General features: G+C 40.2%; 1 protein-coding gene across 2 annotated transcripts in view; it reads left to right on the top strand.

Annotated features, from left to right (window-relative positions):
• Positions 1-22604, top strand: part of LOC149141306 (serine/threonine-protein kinase ATG1t-like) — a 188477-nt gene that overhangs the window by 97362 nt on the left and 68511 nt on the right. For both annotated transcript variants that reach the window (XM_089446926.1, XM_089446925.1), the window contains exons 5-6: positions 16850-16943; positions 17030-17110. In XM_089446926.1, coding sequence (XP_089303052.1) covers positions 16850-16943; positions 17030-17110 — 175 coding nt within the window. The remainder of the gene's footprint in view (positions 1-16849; positions 16944-17029; positions 17111-22604) is intronic.

Here is a 22604-nt window from a genome sequence, read left to right as displayed (position 1 = left end):
ATTACCATGGTTCCGTCAATACCATCTATCTAATACCATGGGCCCATTACATTATTACCAATTACTTGTGGTCCCTTATATGATACAGGTTAACCACCTTATTTATTACTATGGCCCATCCCATTATTACATTATTCCCTTGGGTACCTCCCTTTGTACCCCATATTATCCCCCCTAGGTATACTACAGTGCGGGTTTTCCTCTCAAAGAGTGAGAGGTTTTAGCCTTGGCTCATAGCCTACATTTTATGTCTCTTGTCTATTTATGTTCATGCATTGGTTATTCTTTGATGAAGAAGAACACAAATAATCTAAGAAGAAAAAGATCCTAATATAAAGAAATAAAAATCATTCACAAGCAGTCACTAATTGTAGAGAAATCACCTAATGTTACTGCCCTAGATTTCTCAACAGGGTATCAGAGCTAAGGTGACAGTTAAAGTAGGGCATCTAATCAAATGGACACTCAAGGATCGAGTTTCAAGGAAGGCGTCAAAGCAAGTTAAAGGATATCAAAGCCATATCAAGATCTACATTGAAGAAGAAAGTATACTTTAGAAGGAGTCTTGGGATCATAAATCAAGGCAACTAAAAGGCTATACCAGCAAGATTGTTGGATCCTATAGTCCTTAGCAAAAGACCACAAAGACCCTCATCAAGATGAAGAGATCTACAAAGCAAGGCAGCCCAAAGTTAGACATCCAAGAGAAGCATTTCTAGGACTAAGATCACATCATCTTGGAGACCCTAGAAGCATTTTTGATCTGCACTGATTCACCACCGAGAAGACGAAGTATCTTGAAGTCAAGAAGGCTAGAAGTCATTGTCATCATCTTCAAAAGATATAAGGCAAGTTCGCTCTCATTGAAGCAAGGATCCCTTCCTTATCCTTGAAGAAGATCATCCAAGGAAGCATAAAAAACATCCTCATCCATCACCATCAACAAAGGAAGCTAGATCGAAAGGCGTTAACATCATAAAAGGAGCAATCTCCTTTGTTGAAGAAGGGATTTTTCATTTGGAAGAAGATCATCCAAAAGGGGCACTAATACATCTTCTTCAACCACCATCAAAGTGATCAAGTTGAAGATTTCATCTTCACTTGTCAAGTAAGTATATTTCATTCTATAATCAAATTTGGTAAAATGACTTTGTTTTGCAAGGACATCTATAAACTGGTTGGGTCATAGAAATTCCTTGCATGGAAAAGGAGGATAGACATAGTCCTCGAAGAAAGTGAAGTCATTGAACATATCAATGAAAAGGTCTCCTTTGAATACATGGAAAGGGATTCTTATGAAAGGTCCCCTCATATAGCAATATTGGAGACATCAAAGAGATATATATGATAAGCTGGTAGAAGTATTCTCTGAAGATGCGAGAAAGGAGTCACTTATATCTAGTCTAGACAAATTGAAGGTATCAAAGGATAAAGGGTTATCTTCATAAGATCTCAATTGCAAGATCTGGAAGAGATAATCCTCATTGTTCTAAATGCACTAACTAATGAACAAGGTAACAAATGTCTATGAGGATAAGAAAGCTATCCCATTCAACAACTTGTGGTTTCTATGCAAGATAGGAGATGACAGGTTGAGGGCAAAAGTATTGAAGGATCAAATGAAAGGATTCAGACATTTTGTCGAAAGGAAAGAAGAACATAGCTAAGATTCAATGCTATGAGCATTACAGGAAAGATTGTCCTAAGCTTAAGAAGGGAAATAACAAGGAAGATAGGGAAGAAGTCCCTTTCACCAAAGAAGTGGAGGACGCTGAAAGAGGAAAAGAATTAGAATAAGAGCTTGTGACATCACCATAGGAAACATGAAGGATGTCTGGTAATCAACTATGAAGGATATAGCTCTTGGTGACCTCATCAAAAGATCAAGTAAAAAGGAAGAAGTCATCCAAGACAAGTCCACATCAGTCAAAACTTAAAAGTAAACATCTACTAGATAAGGATATGTGAGATCCTCAAGATTCTCTGGTGGAATCCTCATTGGAGGGTTCACCGATCTAGAGAGGAAGCAAGTGTTTCATCAGGAGCTCCAACTTGTGGAATTCATGGGATGATGGTATGGTGACATAAGAGATGAAGCAGATCAAGGGGTTGAAGATCTTTTCAATCAAGGAAATTGCTGAAAGAAGCCTAGATGACCTAAAGGTAAATGAGGTATGTATGCTTGTATTTAATACTATAATGTCATGTCATATGGTCGCAGGTAACATGGATCACTGCTATATCTTAAGAAGCATAATCAAAGGAAAGGAATCTCCTCTTATGAAAGGATGCCGAAAGCCATGGGTCACACTAGATAAAATCAACATAATATGTCCTCATATGAAATGAGGTGGTTGACAATGATTAGAGGAACTTTGATTGGAAGTTTTTGGGAATGAAATATGTGAAGAAATAAAGAAAGAGATCATAGACTATGCAACCATGGAAGAAGGCATTCAACATCCGAGACCAAGAAGATTTGACTAGGAGATCTCCTGGAAAGATATGAAGACTCTGATGGAAGTATGAAAAAGATGGAGACCCTTGACAATGGATATCTTTGGGAGATATGTCAACATGTATGCAGGATGTTGATGCACACTGAAAGATGTCATGATGAAAGACCATCACAGAGGTAATTTTGATTTAAGTGTTCATTTCTTATTCTTGAACAAATATTTGGATAGGTTTATGCAGGTTTGCTAAGGGAAGAACTGTGGATGTCTTCCAAGAGGACCATATAGAAGGATGTAAGATTCTTTCGGAAAATATGGCATGAAGAAGGCAGCATGACATGAAGCAAGGCCAGATGAAGACTAATGGATCACTTTCTGATGAAAGGAATAATGACATCACTGACTCATGGATGAAAGTGATGGATGGTCTGTGCCCTATGAAGAATCCCCAAAAGATGAAGACTGCTTGACAAATAAATTCATTAGTGATCAAAGACTTCCACAGTGATTCATATTGTCATAGATTTTCGGAAGGGCACAGTGTGATATAAGTGATTTGTCCAACGTGTCAGATGGGAACGCCATCCATCATCAGGGAGCAAAGAGAACCTTGAGAGTCCATCATCATTAGCGCAAGCTCATTCCCCAGGCCCCCCAACCCCTAAAATTTATGGTCAACCGAAAATCCATAAGCAAGATATCCCCCTCCGTCCCATTGTTAGTGCCATTAGAGCTCCTACCCAAGCGTTGAGTCGATATCTAGCCACCAATCTTCAACAATTTGTGGGCTCCACTTCCTCTTACGTCAAGGATTCTGCGGACTTCATTGAGAAGACCAAATCCATCCTGATTGATGACAATGACCTGTTGGTCAGTTTTGATGTTGTTTCCCTTTTCACCAAGATCCCTGTCCCCAAATCTCTTCACTTGATCTCCCAATTAGTTGACCAAGAAACCGTCAACTTAATCCAAATTTGCCTTAACTCGACCTTCTTCTCTTTTAAAGGTACCATCTATGAACAAACGAAAGGACAACAATGGGCTCCTCCTGTCGCCAATAGTGGCTAACATCTTTATGGAACACTTTGAAACCATAGCTCTAAACTCTTGGCATCTCAAACCCAAATGTTGGTTTCGGTTTGTTGATGACACCTTTTGCATTTGGCAACACGGATGCCACACCCTTGATGCCTTTCAGTCCCATCTCAATAGCATCTCCCGATTATCCAGTTCACTATGGAAATTGAATCCAACAAATCCCTCCCTTTCTTAGATGTGCTTGTTACTCGCCTTCCCAATGGCTCCCTCTCTCATCAAGTCTATAGAAAAAAGACACATATTGACTGTTATCTCCATGCCCTTTCTCATCACCACCCATCCCAAAATTCTAGTGTTCTCAAAACCCTCTTCTCGAGAGCTTTAAAGATCTTTGCCCCCCAATCTCTCTCAACTGAAAAATCCCATCTAGTCAGGGCTTTCAAAGCCAATGGCTATTCCTCTGCTCAGATCTCTAAAGCGCTCCAATCTATTGCTCACCCTAAACCCAGAAAACTAGACCCCTCTCCCTCTTGTGGCCAAGTCACCCTCCCTTACATTAAAGGGACCACCGATCTTATTGCCAAGATTTTGGCTAAGAAAAGCATAAAAACTATGTTTAAACCCCACAAAACCCTCAAGCAATTGTTCTGTTCACCCAAAGACTTATCAGATCCAATGCTAGGATCAAGGGTTTATAAAATCCCGTGTTCTTGTGGTAAATCTTATATTGGTCAAACGGGTCGTCCGTTCAAAGTTCGCCTCAAGGAACATATTGTTGACACCAACTATAACCGTCTCTCAAAGTTTACGATCGCAGAGCACACATATAAGTCTAAGCACTTAATTTGTTTCAATCAATAAAATATAATTGCTTCTAACCCTTTTACCACTCGTATTATATGAGAAGCCCTCGAAATTTAGAAAAATCTTGATAATTTTAATAGGGAAGATGTTTACAGGCTCAGCCAATCCTGGAAACCTGTCATCTACCATCTCACCCATGACTCTTGACCTGACCCTGATCTCTGTCCTCCTTTTTTCTCTCCCTTTTGTTGGCTAGCTTAAATAATTGTCGTTCTCTTTAGCTCTCGAATTCATCTTAAAAGTTACATTTACCTCTTAGCCCCATACAAATTTATTATTATCTCTCTTCTTTAATTCTTAACCTCTTTAATTTTTATTTTCTATCCATCATCCACAAAATAAGAAATTCTTTAGTGATCCATTAATCTCCATTCATCTTAATAATCCTTAATTTAATCGTCATGTGAAATTTCACATTAATGAAACACATTTATATAATTTTCATATGGCATTAATTTATCTAGTAATTTCAATTCTTCAATTAATTACAAATAACTATCTCTTATTAAGTCTTTTTACCATAATTCTCCTAGTCCTTTTTAATCAATCTCTATCATTATCTAATTAAATCTGAACCAAGAAAACGGTCAATTTTTTTTTGAATTTCCATTTTCGAAAATTATTTATATAATTTTTATCTCTTTAATTCTTTATTGAATTTTAACTCTCTATTAATTGTCAATCTACTATCCTTAACATAGATTTCAACTATCTCCTCCCTCCGTCCTTTAGTCAAAACTCTAATTTCCTTGCCCTTCTTGTTAAACTCTTTACCCATAATTAACCAATTTCAATCATTATGTGACTAATCAAATATTATTTCTAATATTATTACTATCTCTGTACCGTTAATCAACGAATACATAATCCAGATAGGTTCCTATAAAAAGGCGCTCCAACACTCGTTTACTCTCAAGGTTCTCTTTGGTCCCTGATGATGGATGGAGTTCCTATCCGAAACGTTGGGTGAATCACTTATATCACACAGTGCCCTTCCAGAAATCTATAACAAAAAGAAATTCATGACATCAAAGGAAAGAGCTCTTCAAGCAGTTGGTTGAGGAGCTACTGTAGGTCCCTAATTAAGAGGGAACTTGAAAACAAGTTTCTTACTTGGAAGAAACTTGGAAATTCCTAAGCCAAGAGGGAGCTTAGGTACATCCCTTCTGTAGGATGAGTACATTCCATAACTGGAATTGATATGTCCTCCCTAATTGAGAGGGAGAGATAGACACATCATTCTGGTCTTCACCTGGGAAGACAGAATGGAGGATTGGGTAAACATTTGGCATCCGATGCTCTTTGAGGATGAGATAGGGCATCCAAGATAAGAGTAGTCGTAGAGGACTGATATTCTTTGAGGACTAGCTATCCAAGATAAGAATAGTCCAAAGTAGGTCATACTCTGTGAACACCCGAGTGGAGTATGTACCTTGAGAGACAATGATTATGGTGTCTATAAATCATTGGTCTCGCCAGCATTGTGCTTTGATCATGTGGATAGAGTTGTTAGTCAAGGCCTTGCTATGTGACAATGCTGGTTAAATATGATACTAGATAGATGGGTTACCAATCCGATTCTTCTTATGAGAAATTGATAGAGTTGTTAGTCAAGGTCTTGCTATGTGACAATGCTGGTTAAATATGATGCTAGATAGATGGGTTACCAATCCGATTCTTCTTATGAGAAATTCTTCAGATTGAGAATGACCAAGTACCATTTTGAATACCTCCCTAGTTAAGAGGGAGTTTTGAAAAGTGTAACTAGGTTCGGTCTTCATAATGACATGTAATTATGATCTTTGTAAATGATGAAAAGAAAGTAAATAAAATTATTTTTGTAATGCCTTGCCTCATGGGTTTCATAAGCAAGAGTTTTTATTTGTATGGCTCCCATTGAGAGCCTTAGGATTTGTCATTAAAGTCAAAAGAATTAATGTCATGTATGAAGAGCTCTTCTTGAGCATGTGTCAAATCTATATGAGTCTATTAAAGTGTCTTGAAGCCCTCCAAAGACAAGCACAATCCTCCTCTTCAAGTCGGCCTCCAAATGAATGAAAGAACTCATGTTGGCTCACCCTATGAAGACACACCTATTCGATTTTATAGGTCGGCTTATTTACGGACAAACTACTATATATATGAGTGTAGGGTCTTCACATTTCCACAGAGAATTTCAGACATCTCTTTAAGTTTTTCGGATGGGTAGAACAAAAGATGAGTTCGGATCTCTAGTACAAAGACAAGCTTGGATGAAGAAGGGACAACGAGGTTCTATTTATAGCTAACCATTGTCAACAGAGGTTCGGATTTATCTTTGAGTTCGAATGGACAAAATGCAGTAGTAAGTCTGGTAAAGAACAGTTTGGTGTCATGTTACCATTCGTTGTCATGTTAGCTAGACAACTGTATGTATATATATATATATGACCTTTCGGATTACAGTGCGGTATAGAGCAGAGAGGGTAGACAAAATTTTGGTGATACCACAGTAAGCAGGGTATAATGTCATTACAGGAATAAGTGATCAAAGAACTAATGGTACCATGTGGAAGGACACGGTGACATCATATGAAGCAAGGTCTCTGACAACAAGGAGATCTCATAGTAAAGAAGATCTCAGTGTGAAGACAGTGATAAGATCTTGGTGATTTTAAGAAGGTCAAAGTGGAAGAGGAGACAAGAAGAAGAATGACTGTCAAGAGGACTTGTGTCTTGGTCTTGGAGTGGCTAATAGGTCAAGGATCTTGGTCTTGGTATTCATCAATTGGAATCTCTATAAGAAGAATTTGTGCGTGTTTTCCTCTCAAAGAGTGAGAGGTTTTGGCCTTGGCTCATAGCCTATATTATGTGTCGCTTGTCTATTTATGTTCATGCATTGGTTACTGTTTGATGAAGAACACTAATAATCTTAGAAGAAAAAGATCCTAATCTAAAGAAGTAAAAAGCATTTACAAGCAGTCACTAATTGAAGAGAAATCACCTAATGTTAATGCCCCAGATTTCTCAACACGAGGGACTCATTTGAGGAAGAATCAAGATGATGAATAAGAGGGAAAGGCAAAGGGAAGGGTGAAGTGTCATATTCAATGGGTTTTACTTCCCGAAAATCATAATCTAAAGGCTCAAGTGATTTAAATATATTTTCACAAGGAGGATAGATAGGAGCCTTATCACTTCCTCATTATAAGCATCAAAGATTGGATTTTTCCCAAAAGGAGAATCGATTACTTCCAACTGTCCCTCTTCATGCAAGGGAAAATAATAATTCTCCTTCCCAAGGGTATTGATAGATATGTCATCGCAAGTAATGCCCGGGAGAAAGGGAAAAACAATCTCAGCCTTATCCTCTTTGTTGGAATCATAGATGGGAGCATAATCAAATTGAGGACCAACAATTTCCCATTTCTCCTTTTCAATGTGGAAATAATCTCTAATGTCATCTTCCAAGGAGCTCATGGGATCACCTTTCTCAAGGTTCTCAAAAGGAGAGTCATCAGGAGTGATACCCTCAAGAAAGGTAAGGTCAGCCTCAACTTTACTTTCCATAGCCTCATCCTCCCCAACACATGTTTTCTCAAAATCATCCTGTTCATCGTGTGGACCCAATGAGGACTCATTTTCCTGCTCATCATTGAGATCCTCAAGGTTATCTTCATCTTGGTTGGTCGACAAGTGGGGGCTCTCTTCTTCCCTCTTCTCTTGAAGAATAATTGCTAAGGTATTTTTTTACATGATTTTGGTAACATGCTTCTAGGAGGAGAGCACTAGTAGGGTTCTCTTTATATTCACATTTCATCTTATGAAGCTTCACCTCTTCTTCGTGTAAGCGGAAGAATATTTCACTAGAATTACATTCCCTTACTAACCCCCTTCATGACCTACTATACTCATCCATTCTTTCTTTCGTGATTTGGAGGCTTACAAGATCCAACACTTTGTCATCCTCAGAGGATATTTTCCCTTTCTCATTGCCATTGTCTTCCAATCTATAACTGACATTTGCTCATCATTCTCGCTTACACTTTAGTTTTCTTCAATGTCATCTAATTGATTACCCTTTGTGGGACATTGCGGTTGACTATAACATCTATCATTGATTTGCTCAGTCAGAATATTCAAAGCACAGGTTAGGCGAGCAATGTCGAGGAGGCAACATTGATCCTCCTCATAGAGACCCCTCATTATGTCGAGTTGCACTTGTTGTGACCTAAAAACTCGAGCATGAGTTCCATATCCATACCTTCCAATACATTTTGATAAAATTTTGCATATTTACCTAACTTCTTTTGCAGTTCTTGAAGGCCTTGGTCAGTGAGTTTTGCAAATGTAGAACCAAGATTAATTTCTCTTTTACTATAGTCCATTTTCTATGATTTTACATATTAGGATTAAAATGGAGTCGCTAGGGTGAATTAAATTGCCTTGGTAGATGCTTGCTTCACCCCGCAAGCATTAACTTTAAGGCTTAATGAAGAACTAGGGCTTCGTTCTTACAACAATGTCGCTAATAATGATATGTCAATATGTCGTATGGGGAACACAACACACATCTCGGGTCCTCGGCAACGGTGCCAAAATGTTACCACTCAAACTAGCAGGGGTCCTCGAAGAAGGGGATCTTAGAGGGACAACTGCTAGGTCAAGGGAAACATTGGAGCAATAACCCATTGTCACCACAACTAAAGCTCCCTACTCTTTACAGACTTTAATCGATTGGAGGAGACCTCATACATATAGAGAATCGCCTATGAAGGATAGATTAATGAAATGGATGGGAGGTGATTCCAATAACCCTTTCCCATGAGAAACTCAAAATTAGGGCTTGCTTGCTTTTTAAGCAAGGTGTAGGGTTCTATAGGAGGGGTTGATGAGGATTTGAGGGCTAGGCTTAAGGAATATGATTTGTAAAGGAGCCTCCTAATCCCTAAAATCCTTATGGAACTTAGTTTTTGAAGGATAAACTTTGATAGGAAATGGGACCACACCAGACCAAGTGGACCCTCAGATAGGTCAAGGTAATGGGATTTGACAACCATTGATGTACTTGACTCAACTGGGGAAGAGAAAGGGATCAAAGAATCAATTTTCAATAAAGGCAATATGATGATCCCAATGAGGCTACTAGCCTAAGGAAACCAAGGGCAATATTCAATCTCGAGGGCAGGGCTTGAGATATCTCAAAATCCCATTGTCAGAATGTCTTCAAAATTGGAGGGTAGCTAGGAGACACATTGGTGCAGTAGGAGCCAAGAGATCGAACTTTTTTAATGGGTGGTTTGCAAGAAATTTGATGCCCTAGGTGACCCAATGGAGCTAGACCTAGAAAAGGGAGAAGGAAGGGAAACGTTTAGGGTTTTAGGATGATCACCTATGGTAGACCAGTGCCTAATCCTTTGGGGAGATTGGAGTCAAGAATGATTATCAAGTTGGATTTGATTTTCTATGTCAAGGAGGCCTTAAAGACAGCTTCGCTTAGCATTAGGGCAAAAGAAAAGCAACTTCAAAGGTTTTACACTTTGTTTTGCAAATAGATTGCTTGTCGAGATGAATTTCTTCAATGAAGTATCCCTAAGAACATTCATTTATTATACATGGCACATACATGAAGCATCACTATCTAGAAACAAAATTTCCACAACTTCATATAAATGGATGCAATAAATTAGCCCTAGTATAGTGAAATTCCAGCAACAATGTATGCGACAAAATAGAAAGAAAGAATAGCATTTAATTGCACTTACATGTATAAGGATATATCCAACCATCAAAACTTTGGCAATCAAGAAGCTCCAAGACAAGAGAAAGTAATCCAAACATAAAAATTCATTCCATGCTCCAAAATTTCGTCCACCAAGAAGGATAGTGAAAATCTCTTAAGAGATACAAGTCCAAACCAAGTGATGATGCTATAATGAAATGACATCACTTGTATTTATACATGTCCAAATGAATTTGATTTTCCTAATGAGGCTTAACCCTAAAATAAAATAATTGGCAAGATAATTGACATTTTGTGACAAGCCCACCAAACTAGCTCAAAATCAAAAGAATAAGCCTCTCAAGAGGTCGAATGATCAATAATGCGTGTCGTTGGGCCTTGGAGGAAGCCTAACGAAGTCCATATGTGCCATAATGTGAAACATGACTCCCAAAAGTAGTGGACAAGGGGGTGGCCCCTTGTTCTCCAAGTCATAAACCTGCGGTGCTCCCAAGTGGGTGTGGGGCCACACAAGTGTCCTCATGGGTCTCCAAACAAATCAAAGATGTCTATAGACCATCTGCAAGGGCTCGTATGATAGTATAAATGATGCCACATCATCATACAAGTCCTGGGTGATCTGCCAATTGCATAATGTAACTATGGGGCTGGCTGGGCATGATGATTTAGGTGCATCTTCTTCGTCTAATAGGTGAACCATAAGTGATCTCTGAATGACTCTAGGGATCCATGGAATGATACTTGCTGCTGTGGAGGCCAATGGCTCTCTACACACACCCTACATTTTCCAATGTAGCCCTTTGGAGGGTTAGGACCCCGTATAGGGAGACCAAACCCAAAATGGAGACCATCTGCAATCCTGCATAAGATCCAATGCGTCCTTGTACCTTCCAACATATCAAGTCATTAAAGCAATCAAGTAAAAGAATTTACAAACCATGGAAAACAAGTGGGCACTTCATAATGGCATGCCCTTCCATAATGGGCTTTGGCATGTGCTAATGTCTCCAAGCTCCAAAGGGGGTTAACCAATCATCCTATTAGGTGGTTTCTGCTTCCAAAGGGGGTGATATGTCCATGGTACATCCTTCAAATGGTGGTGGCATGTGATACAATGATGGAACAAAGTAGGGGATGAAGGGGAACAACTTGGGTTACATGCCATGGTACAAGGGTAGCCAATAAAAAGGGAAGCCCACACTTGGGTAAATGATGTGTAGGAGGGAGCAATCATGGTACATGAGTTACCCCAGCCTTGATTTTTCCACCCTTCTTTGTATGCCTTTTTCCTTTTATGATTTTCTTTGGTTAATTGCTTGGGGCTCAAAGGAATGAGAACATGATGTATAAAGTATAGTAGTGGATACCCCTTTTATTGTGGGGCAGTTCATTGCCCACCAGGATTGGGAAAATCATGGGTTTTTAAATGATAAAGGAGACTTATCTAGGACCTCTTGGAACCAGGGTGACGACCATGGAAGGGATAGAGCTCATGTAGTGGCTTTTGCCCACGTACTAAACATGTTTGTCCCGACCATCGTTTGCATTTTGTGGTACAATTTGTGTTGAATATGGCCAATTATGCTTTTTCTTTTCTTTTTATCTGAATCAACTTTCGGGGCATCGTTCCAGGCTCGACGCAAGATGTGGGCAAGGGGGAGTGGGTGGTTGACCCTATGTGGATCCAGTGGAGAAATGTGGACCCAAGTGGGAGAAGAGATGAGGGGTTATAATGAGCAGAAGGGGAGTGATATATGCGATTCGGGGAGTGGGACCACACATCCAAAATCAGGGTTTTCTATGTAATACCATCCTAGAAGCCCAAAGGCCAGTAAAAGATATCCCACAGGACTAGGGTTCAAGGTCAACATTCCAAAAGAGACCTAGGGGACAGGGGCACAGACTTAGTCCACTCTTTTTGCTGAATCCCCCCATTAACTATGCCAAAGAGTTTCCATGATAAATAAACTTAAATACTCAATTACCAAATGACAAGGCATATTTTTAGGTTTGGGAGGCCTACCTTCAAACATACGATCATAACAGATGGGTGAGGGAACACATGGCTGGCTCAGGTGGCGGAGAAATGGCACAATGAGCTATTTGGTGGCTGTAAGGGGCTGCTGGCTGCCGACTGAGGACCATCATGGAGAAATTTTTTCTCCTAGGTATATCACCCACAAAATGGTGGGTAACATGTACCTGACAACTGGAGCAAATGTCTCCAGATAGCCTTCTCCCTCTTTCTGGGAGAATCCTCATGAATCTTGCTTTGTACTTCTCCATGCTGTTATCTTCTGCATGCTTGATCTTGTATATCTACTTGGAAGTCGCCACTGACTTCCCTTTAGATCTTGGCACAATTTCCACACACATCTTTCATCCAAACTTGTTGGTCTGCTGCTCTCTGAACTAGGAGCTCTTCCGGTCATCAGACATGGTTCTAGATGTTAGTACAATTCCTCCCTCTTGAACACAAATCACTCTGGGAGAATCCTCTTGTCACAAGCTTTGCTTCGTTCTTCTGAATGCTTTCATTTGCTGCCAAAGCCTTGGCAGCCTTTACAATGTACCTGCAACCCTTGCTAGGAGGTCATGGAAGAAACGATTATAACCAAGCAAAAGATAAAAAGACAAGAGGCTGACCAAAAATAAAGTAATAATAATCAAGGAAGAGAAATGTTAAGTCTTATCTTTGAGGATGAAATGAAATTTATCAGCTCCCTCTTGATCCTTGCCTTCTTGCAGCAATCATTGATAACCATCTGCAAACTAATCATTCTCGATCTCATCATCAGCTACTAATGCATGAGGGTAGGGCTTCTTCATTTAGCGGAATTTGTCCATAAAGGCTCAGCTGCAAGACAATGAGCTCTTTCTAGCATTCAACATCCTTGGGCACATTCTAGGGTTTCACAAACCTTTATTCAAAGTATATCCTTCAGGTCTTCTCTAGGGTTTACAAAACCCTAAGACTACCAACTCTTCGAAGAGGGAGGTCATTCTTTAACACAAATGTTATGACTTCTCTTGTTTTATGAGAGAGCCCTTCAGCTCCTTCTGACTTTGGAGTTACTTTCTTGAATCATATCTCAAATGATTGAAAGAAAATTCTGCCACATACTAATCTGATCCAGCAACAGCAGGGATCAAGCAATGGCACTATAGCATTGGGAACATATCTCAACCTATCCAATCATAACCTCAACAGACCATATTAGTAGCATATGCAAGGCATCTTCTGCATACTTGACGAAAGGGCCCTTAGTCATATCAGATGTTTTCACAGCAGTACAAACATAGCTTCCGAACACATACCCTGGAATATAATGCAATATCTCCAAGGGAAATATCCCTTCACAGGTTCGTACAAAAACTTCAATCCAACACGCTTCAAATGATCTTGGTACTGGTGTATGGATCATACTTAGTCCATCTCCCATGAGCAGGCTGTATCTTGTCTCGAATTAGTTCTCATTGAGTCATTAGTGACATTCTTGAGACTACCTTTAGATAGCTTTCTAAACAGGATTCAAAGTCTGCCCAAACAGGCCTGAACGTGAGCCTTCGTTTAAGCTTAACCTAGGCCGTAGATCTTGAATCAATACTGCTCATTCTTAATGAGATCTGACCCTGTAACAGAATTCCAAAGTATGTCAATGAAGTCCCTTGAATCAGTTTTTGATCCTGTTATTAGGATCTTCAAGAACTAGTACAAGATTTTGTATGAGTGTGATTGAGAAACATTTCTTGACTTCATTTTTCCCATCATGTTCGTCTAACTAATCACAAGATTAAGGCAAGATTTACTCAAACCACATCTTGAGATCGCATGCCAATTTCACCTAACCACTGCACCACTCTTGGATTCATATCTTAAGGTATCAAAGCCAAGTCTCAATAGCTTTGTTGAATTGGGTATCCACTTCTCTGTGTAGTGTATTATTTAGATTAAAAGCCCTTGCATTGATAACAGTCAGACATAACGATTCGTCCACATTGTTTTTGCAAACCATAATGCTTTCCAAGCTTGCCTCATCTGCCCTCTCATACAAGATCAGAAATCATATTACATGTTTGTAGACAAACAAATGATCAACAGAAGAATTATCTTCTACTGGACAAGTTCTTCGATATACTCAGATCAAAGACAGTAGACAAGACAACATTAAATCATGTCTATAGCAACAGCCTTGCAAAACATGGGTAGTACTCAGAAAAATTGACATGGAACACATCATTTATTTGCAGATAAAATTGCCTTCGTAATTCATATTGTCACATTCATAGATTCTGAGGTGTTTGGTTAACTTGTCTTTAAATTTCTGTTCTTTGTTCTCAGACTTACACAAGGATATCAGTCTTTAGAATGACTACAAGGCCCCTGTTATTTTGAGTTTGCAATGCTCTGTGTTTAGGTACCAACTGATTGACACATGCTCCCTCTCTGTATGTGCAAATTCTGTCATAGATTCAATTCTAATTTACTTGCCCATTTACAACTCTGTTGGTATTAATAAGTGGACAAATTGTTCTCAAGACTACAAGGTGCTAACTCAGACTGGGTCCAATGTATGGTTGTAGCTGACATCATTTTCTTCCAACAGACAATGCTTCAGGAAATATTGCTCATGTCAAATCCAGTGTTGTTAAAATCACGATAATATTGCGATATTATCGCTTTATCGCGGTTTTTTCCCGAAGCCGATATTATTGCGAGTAATACTCGCGTTTTTCTTTTATATGGGATTTTTTCGAAAAAATTTCGATTTTTTTCCCAATTTATCGCCGAGGGTCGGGGCAGCGTGGTTTATAAGGGATGCTAAATGTTCGAAATGCAATTTTTTTGAAAGAAACAAATAATTTTTGAGTGGGGCAGCTTAATGATCAAGTCTAGGCCCTAGTATTGATATGCTATTCATGGTAATGTTAAATGCTTAAAGTAAAAGTGACATCACTTTTACTTAAATTTTTAACATTACCATGAAATGACTCAGGATGTTTGAGAGTGGTTCCGGCCTCATTGGATTTCATATGGGGAAAGTAGAATTTTAGATTTCATTCAAAATCCAGCAGACTTATCAGTTTTTCAGGATTTCAGGATTGGGAGATTGTAATGTTTCTAGGTGACACCACCTGCCTGGGCTACCCCTGCCACCAATAGAGGACGTGGTCTACCTCCTATAGCTCCTACTTCTAGTTCTTCAGCTTCTAGAGCACAACAGACTCCACTGCCAACTCCACCAGCACCAGCATCTACATCTAGAGGGAAAGGGAAAGCTGTGGCATTTTCTTGCAAGAGGGGCAGAGGAAATCAATAGGATTAGACTTTAGTTATTTTCTTCATTTTATTGTATATGACATTATGACATGATGAGATACATTATTATATTTTTTGTTGATATTTTGAGGCTGAGTTGGGACTCAGGAGTCAGGACTTACTATTCAGGACATGATTCAATGTTATGTGTGATTTTAGCACTAGAAATGATATTAAACATCTTATATATTAGTTCCTTTATCATATTTACGTGTCAATGTATTTATTTTATGTTGTAGATGGTTTAGATATTAAAAAAATTGAAAAAAAATGGAAAAAAATGAATATTTTTGTACCAAACGATTTTTTTTCGATTATTTCCGATTATTTCCCGATAATTACGATTTTTTCAGATTTTTTCCTGCACCGATATTATCCCGATAACGATTAATGCAACATTGGTCAAATCAACAGTAGATAAAATGTATTGCTCCATCATTAATCAACACATAACCGCTTCCTTCAAAGCCAACATTACCCAATATCTTTAATCTGCCTTTTGCTGGTCTGAGGCTTCCTGTCCTGAACTTAGGGTTATAGGACTAGAATTTCATCAAGGCTGCTCTTTCACCATAGCTCTGATTCCATCTTGATTTTACAAGACCTTCTAATCTGATAATTAATTCTAATGATTTCTTAGTTTAATCATTCTTTAATTCACATTTATCATTAAGCAATTACATAGAATATCTCAACAATAGAAACAATAATTACAGTAGGATCATAAAGAGACAGCCAAACACGAGACAAATTTTTACCCTGGGAAAACCCTCTTCTAGGGAAAATCCCAGCAACCTTTTTTTAGAGAAATTGTCCAGTTCAACAAGAGATACAATCTGATTTTTCCAGTCAAATAAAGTCAAACTACCTAGCAAACAAGCCCAAGTCAAACCTGGTCAAACTGAGATATTTCGGCCTCTCATAATTTTGGCCTCCTGCACCTTCTTCAGAATTCGGACTGCTGCCCAGAAAGATACAGAGAAAACTTTGTTCTGCTCCCACATGTGCGAAGTCAAACAGAGGTGAAAGATAGCTTGGTCAATGCTGGACTGATCTGGTCAACTTCGGTCCCCTTTTCTCTCTCTCCTTCATAGATGAACAAAAGAATTGTCTGCGTGTGATCTGAATTGGTGCCTTGAGGAGGAGGACGAGTAGCATTTATATAGTCATCTTATGAGTCTAAATAGGTGTCTTTTGGGGCTGGCCGACTTGTAATTCTTGGAGGGCCGACTTGACTTTTGTGGAGACAAATAATTTAAATTTCAAAAATTTAATTTCCTTCTTCTGAAGCCGACTTGAAATACATATCATATTTATCATTTCTTTTGACTTTGGAGGGCTAAAATAAATTATGAACACTGACCATACCTACAAAATTCAACATATGCTCATTGTTTTTGCATATTAGTGTGCCAAACTATTTGTCAATGATAAATTATTTGAATGCAGATATCTGTCTCCAGATGAGCAGGCAAGGATTGTCTGTGGATCACCATTGTATATGGCTCCTGAAGTTTTGCAGTTTCAGGAGTATGATTCAAAGGTGGAGGCATAGTTTTGTTATACTCATATCTTAAAGCTTCTAAGTAATGGCCTGAAGTTTGAACTGATATTTTTCTTGTGTTGCAGGTTGATATGTGGAGCATTGGAGCCATTCTTTTTGAGCTCCTAAATGGACATCCACCTTTTTTTGGGAGGAGTAACTGTCAGGTTCATTTCCATATGTCTTTGTCTGTATATTTTATGGGAACACTTGCAGCTAATTAATCATTTCTTTTGATGACGAGTAATGTTCAAGTTATTACAAAATATAGATTTACAAGGATGGTGGATGCTTTAAACCAATGTTGCAAACATTGGCATCGGCAAGGGTCCAGAAAACCCAAAAGTCATAAGAATTGAGAAAATATCAGTAAGTATTGGCAAACATCAGCAAATTTAAGATACCACCAAAATATCGGTAAAAATTGATAAACATTGGCTAGGCCAAAAAATCGCAATTTTGCATTTTTTTTGCGATAAAACCGGGATGTTTGCAACACTGCTTTAAACACATGCTAATACATCCAAAAACTAAAAAAATATGCTAACAGGCTGGCAGTTAACTTATACTATATAGTCACAACTGTTGCCATCTGCACAAAAGCTTTACTGGTCATGGCAAAAGGCGGCATATAGACTGTTAGTGTTCTTAGGAAACTGCCATAACCAAAAAATCAGGTGGGCCTAGTGCTAATGATTTTTTCTAACCATCAGACCACCTTAGCATATACTGAATGCCAGAGGAATATAGAAAACTATGAAAACATCCAAGGATTACATCTAAAGTAGGGGGACAGAAAAATGATTGTTGTTGAGACTTGAGAATCGAGAGCTTACTCCTTCCTATTATTATTTCTCTTTCTACTTGCTTCACTGTTGGAATTTCTAAGTTTAACCCGTTAGAAATTCTTCCTGTATTATCTGGTTTATTTTTTCCTACTTGTTTAATTACTTAACAAGTTATTTACCATGTAAATACTGAAAATAAACACAAGTACAGTATCAACATCTACAAATCATCAACTAAAAGAAAACAAGCACACAAGTGACACCGTTATTTTTGGACCAATGTCCTCAGAAAAACTCAACGCGGGAAAACCGGTGCAACTATTCAGAGGGTTATATTATTATGCAGTTTATCAGAGTACATCTAGGTGCCTAAATCGGCTAACCTGACAGAGAAAAATACACGGCAGCAATACCTCTATATCTGGAAACAGGTATTCAGAAAACCTGTCCCACAAAATACTCTCCCGCATAATCGAAGCACAGCGCTGGCCCTTCTAGCCACTGCGTTAGCCCTCTGTTGACCTGCATCAGCCCCAGGACCGTCTGCGTCGACCCTCTGAGGCATTGCACAACCTCTGGAGGCTTTTGCATCACTCCTTCTGCCCTCTGTGTGGATGACACAGTCTCTCTGAGCTCTGCGTAGCCTGGATTGGTTGCTGTTCTTGCTGTCTCTACTTCTACGCTGGTCTCTCAGTATCGTCTCTACCTTTCTGCCTCGTACTCACTGTCCCTCGTTGCTGATCACTGATTCAACTTTGCTTAACAAACTCGCTCTAGCAAAATGAATGACTAATCACTCTGGTGTGTTCTCCAACTGACCCACAAGCCTCCTCTTATACTTTTCCCGTTGGTCCATCAACGACCGAGATTAAATCTCTAATCAACGGCTAAGATTAGATTTGGCTTGATCTATGACTTTTGGAACATTCTAACCCAGCTTTATATTAATACTCATTAATATTTTATTTTGCCTAAGTTTAGATTTAGGAACTCCATTAAAAATATTAATTATTTTAATATCTCTCAAACCAGTTAGAATCTGCCCAAACCCTTTCTGGGTCTTGGAGATCTCATGTGCTTTAGCCTCTCCACCAATTTTCATGGCTATAGCACATTCGATGCTATCCCAAATCAACACTCCCTCTTAGCGAGGACCGTGCTCTAGTAATACTCCACACTGAGTATCACCCTGATTATCCAACACTAGTCCCTATGCTGATACTAGGCCTCCTTGCCCAATATCCTATGCACTACTGCATCTTGTACTGCTCCCCATGGCCCTGCCATTGCCACTGCTGCATCCGTACGACAACTCCCTCTGCATTCGTGTTGTTGCTGGTTCATACTCCTATCATTGCATCTGCACTGCATCCCCCTCTCATCACACTGCATCGTGCTATTGCATACTGTTATTGCACTGCAACTCTGTTACTGAGAAGTAAGTAACTAACCTACCCAACTTTTGACATCCCTATTAGGCTAGAAACACTCCCGATGCTAAAGCTCCCTCTGCTGCTAACAAGTGCTCCCTCTACTGGCCTCTGTGTTGCTGCAACAACTCCCTGCATCTTGCACCGTTGCACACCTCTTCGTGCCATCCTGCACTGGTGCAACACTCCCGTGCCTCTTGCATTGTTGCAGCCTGCTAGCCTCGCGCTACCCGGGGACTCCTGCACTGTAGCACTCTCTGCCGCTCCATCCGCATCCGTCTCTACTGACATCCGCCAGTCCTGCTACTCCTCTTTGGGGCTCTCATAGCAAGGTATAATCCAAGAGATTGGGTACCTCAAGGATCCTGCCCCTCATCGCTTGTAGTCCTCCTGACTACAGCTCGATGTCTTCCCACTTCTTCTCAAGTGGCACATGAGCACTCATTCCTCCTCCTCAACTTCTTTCTCCGCCTTTGCAGGTGCTGCCTTTGAGTCCGAAGCCTCTCCCTTGCTCTTCTTCTTAGGACATTGTTTCGCAAAATGACCCAGTTCCCCACAATGGAAGCACTTGACCTTGGGGAGGTCCTTCTTCTTCTTCTTCTCCTGCTTCCCCGCAGATGCTAGAGCCGCATACTCTTCTTCCTCCTTCTTGATTCTGACCCCTTTGCTGCTACTCCCTGCCTTGGTCAGCCGTCTAATCTCTTCTTAACAAAGAGCCGTCCACAGTTCTTCCTAATCTGGAAGACTCATCCTGCCCAGTATGCTCTGGACAAATACCTCCCAATCCTCGGAAACTAAGTTCAGTGCGGTCCTCACCATTAATTCCTCATCCGGCGTGGCCCTATGGAAGTTAGCTGGTCACAAATCTCCTTCAAGCGACTGAGGAAGACATCTATCTGCTCTCCCTTCTGCATCTGGTATGCCCTTAGCTGATTCTCCAGCAGCATCTTCCTCTGCACGGAAGTATGCTGGTACAATGTCTTCAAGTCATCCCACATCTCCTTTGTCGTTTCCTTCTTGGCAATATGTGGTACCACATGATCCTTGATCCCATCAAGGATCATGCACTTAGCTTTCACCATTGCCTCCTCGTATCTTTCATTAGCTACTGGGTCAACTGGGACAGTTTTCACTCTCATGACGAATCCGTTGAGGCAATGTTTGTCTAGAATGGACAAGATCCTGGTCTTCCAGACCACAAAGTTGGACGCTCCTTCCAACCTATCCTGATCTCTCAGCCCATTCACGACCATCTCGCCGCTCTTCTTTCGAATCCTCTGAGTCTCTCTACATCCCTTTGGAAGTCCTCTGTTCGACTCTTGCTGAGTCTCTCAACTTCCCGTCTGGAAGTTCTCGGTTCGACTCCCCTTCTGGAAATCCCTCTGCCAACGTCGAGTTGCTCCTCTCCGATTGTTTGTGCAACTGCACCACTGACTCGGATTCCTTGGCTAGAAATCCGCCTCAGCAGCGACTCCATCCCCTTGGTCTTGCCCTGTTGAATTTTCTAAGTCTTGGTCTTGCCCTGTTAGGTACTGTTCTAACCACAATACCCCACCAGCTTTGCTTCACAAAACTACCCACAACCTCCTATGCCCCAACAATTGGAGGATTGAGCCTCTTGACTCTATGCAATCTCGACATCGGCAAAACAACTCCCTCAACCAACTACGTCAGCCCACCTGGCTTCTGCGTGGCTCCGCGTGAGCCTGTTTCTGCCCTCCTCAGCCTTTGCGCTGCCTTTCTCTGGCCCAGACTGATGATGCAGTGCCTTTGCGTCACTCCTTCCTTTGTCGCTTTTTGCAAAGATCAACTCTGTCACTCAGGACAACTAAATCTGCTTTAAATGCTCTGTTAAGCTGATGCCTTCAGTGTTCCTGTGATCTGCAGCCACGCTCTGATACCATGTTGGAATTTCTAAGTTTAACCCGCTAGAAATTCCTCCTGTACTATTTGGTTTATTTCTTCCTACTTTTTTAATTACTTAACAAGTTATTTACCATGTAAATACTGAAAATAAACATAAGTACAGTATCAACATCTACAGATCATCAACTGAAAGAAAACAAGCACACAAGTGACACCGTTATTTTTGGACCAATGTCCCCGGAAAAACCCAATGCGGGAAAACTGGTGCAACTATTCAAAGGGTTATATTATTATGTAGTTTATCAGAGTACATCTGGGTGCCTAAACCGACTAACCCGACGGAGAAAAATACATGGCAGCAATACCTCTATATCCGGAAATAGGTATTCAGAAAACCTGTCCCACGAAATCCTCTTTGGCACAAACGAAGCACAACGCTGGCCCTTTTAGCCACTGCGTCAGCCCCAGGACCCTCTGCGTCAGCCCTCTGAGGCACTGCATAGCCCCTGGAGGCTTTTGCGTCACTCCCTCTGCCCTCTGCGTGGATGACACAGTCTCTCTAGGCTCTGCCCTGCCTTTGTTGGGCTCTGTATAGCCTGTACTGGCTGCTGCTCTTGCTGTCTCTGCTTCTGCACTGGTCTCTTAGTATTGTCTATGTCTCTCTGCCTCATACTCACTGCCCCTCGCTGCTAATCACTGATTCAATTTTGCTTAGCAAACCCGCTCTAGCAAAATGAATCACTGATCACTCTGGTGTATTCTCCAACTGAGCCTCAAGCCTCCTCTTATATTTTTCTCGTTGGTCCATCAACGACCGAGATTAAATCTCTAATCAATAGCTAAGATTAGATTTGGCTTGATCCATGACTTTTGGAACATTTTAATCCAGTTTTATATTAATATCATTAATATTTTATTTTTCCTAAGTTTAGACTTAGGAACTCCATTAAAAATATTAATTATTTTAATATCTCCCAAACCGGTTAGAATCTGCTCAAACCCTTTCTGGGTCTTGGAGATCTCATGTGCTTTTAGCCTCTCCACCAATTTTCATGGTTAGAGCACATCCGATGCTACCCCAAATCAACATTCACCAACTTCTAATACTAGCAGATCATGGATGCAGCTGGTTGCTGTTAGAAGTAGACCTTCCTGGGATGTCACCCTGCTCTCAAGGGCTTCAAGGAGACCTTATTCTGATATTACTGGGTCTACTCCCCCCCATCTTTTTGGCCACTACCTTCTCTGCTGTTTCCAGATCATTGTTCATATCGTCCAAGTTTCCCCACTTGAACAATGCTACAAACCTGTGATCCCTCAAGAGGGCTTCAATCTCAAATCTCTCTCTAATCTCTCCTTTCTGTTGTGATCTAACATATTCCCATATTTCTAAGGAAGCAAATCTCTTTTGTTCTTGGGTGCCCCCATTCTTATAAACATTTTTTTTTCTTTCTTTGTTCTTTCTTGCTTCCCACATGCTGCTATCATGTGGGTATGCTTTGCTTGTCATGTTAATGTTCCTATGCTGGATGTCTGTTTTCTCTATTCCTGTCTCTGTCCCGGATTTGGAGGATTTT

This window comes from Pinus tabuliformis, chromosome X (genome assembly GCF_031772625.1).
Source record: "Pinus tabuliformis cultivar Carrire ecotype Pingquan chromosome X, CPIR1, whole genome shotgun sequence".
Taxonomy (NCBI): domain Eukaryota; kingdom Viridiplantae; phylum Streptophyta; class Pinopsida; order Pinales; family Pinaceae; genus Pinus; species Pinus tabuliformis.
Note: the sequence above shows the minus strand (reverse complement) of the source record. Positions and strands in the feature narration are given on the sequence as shown.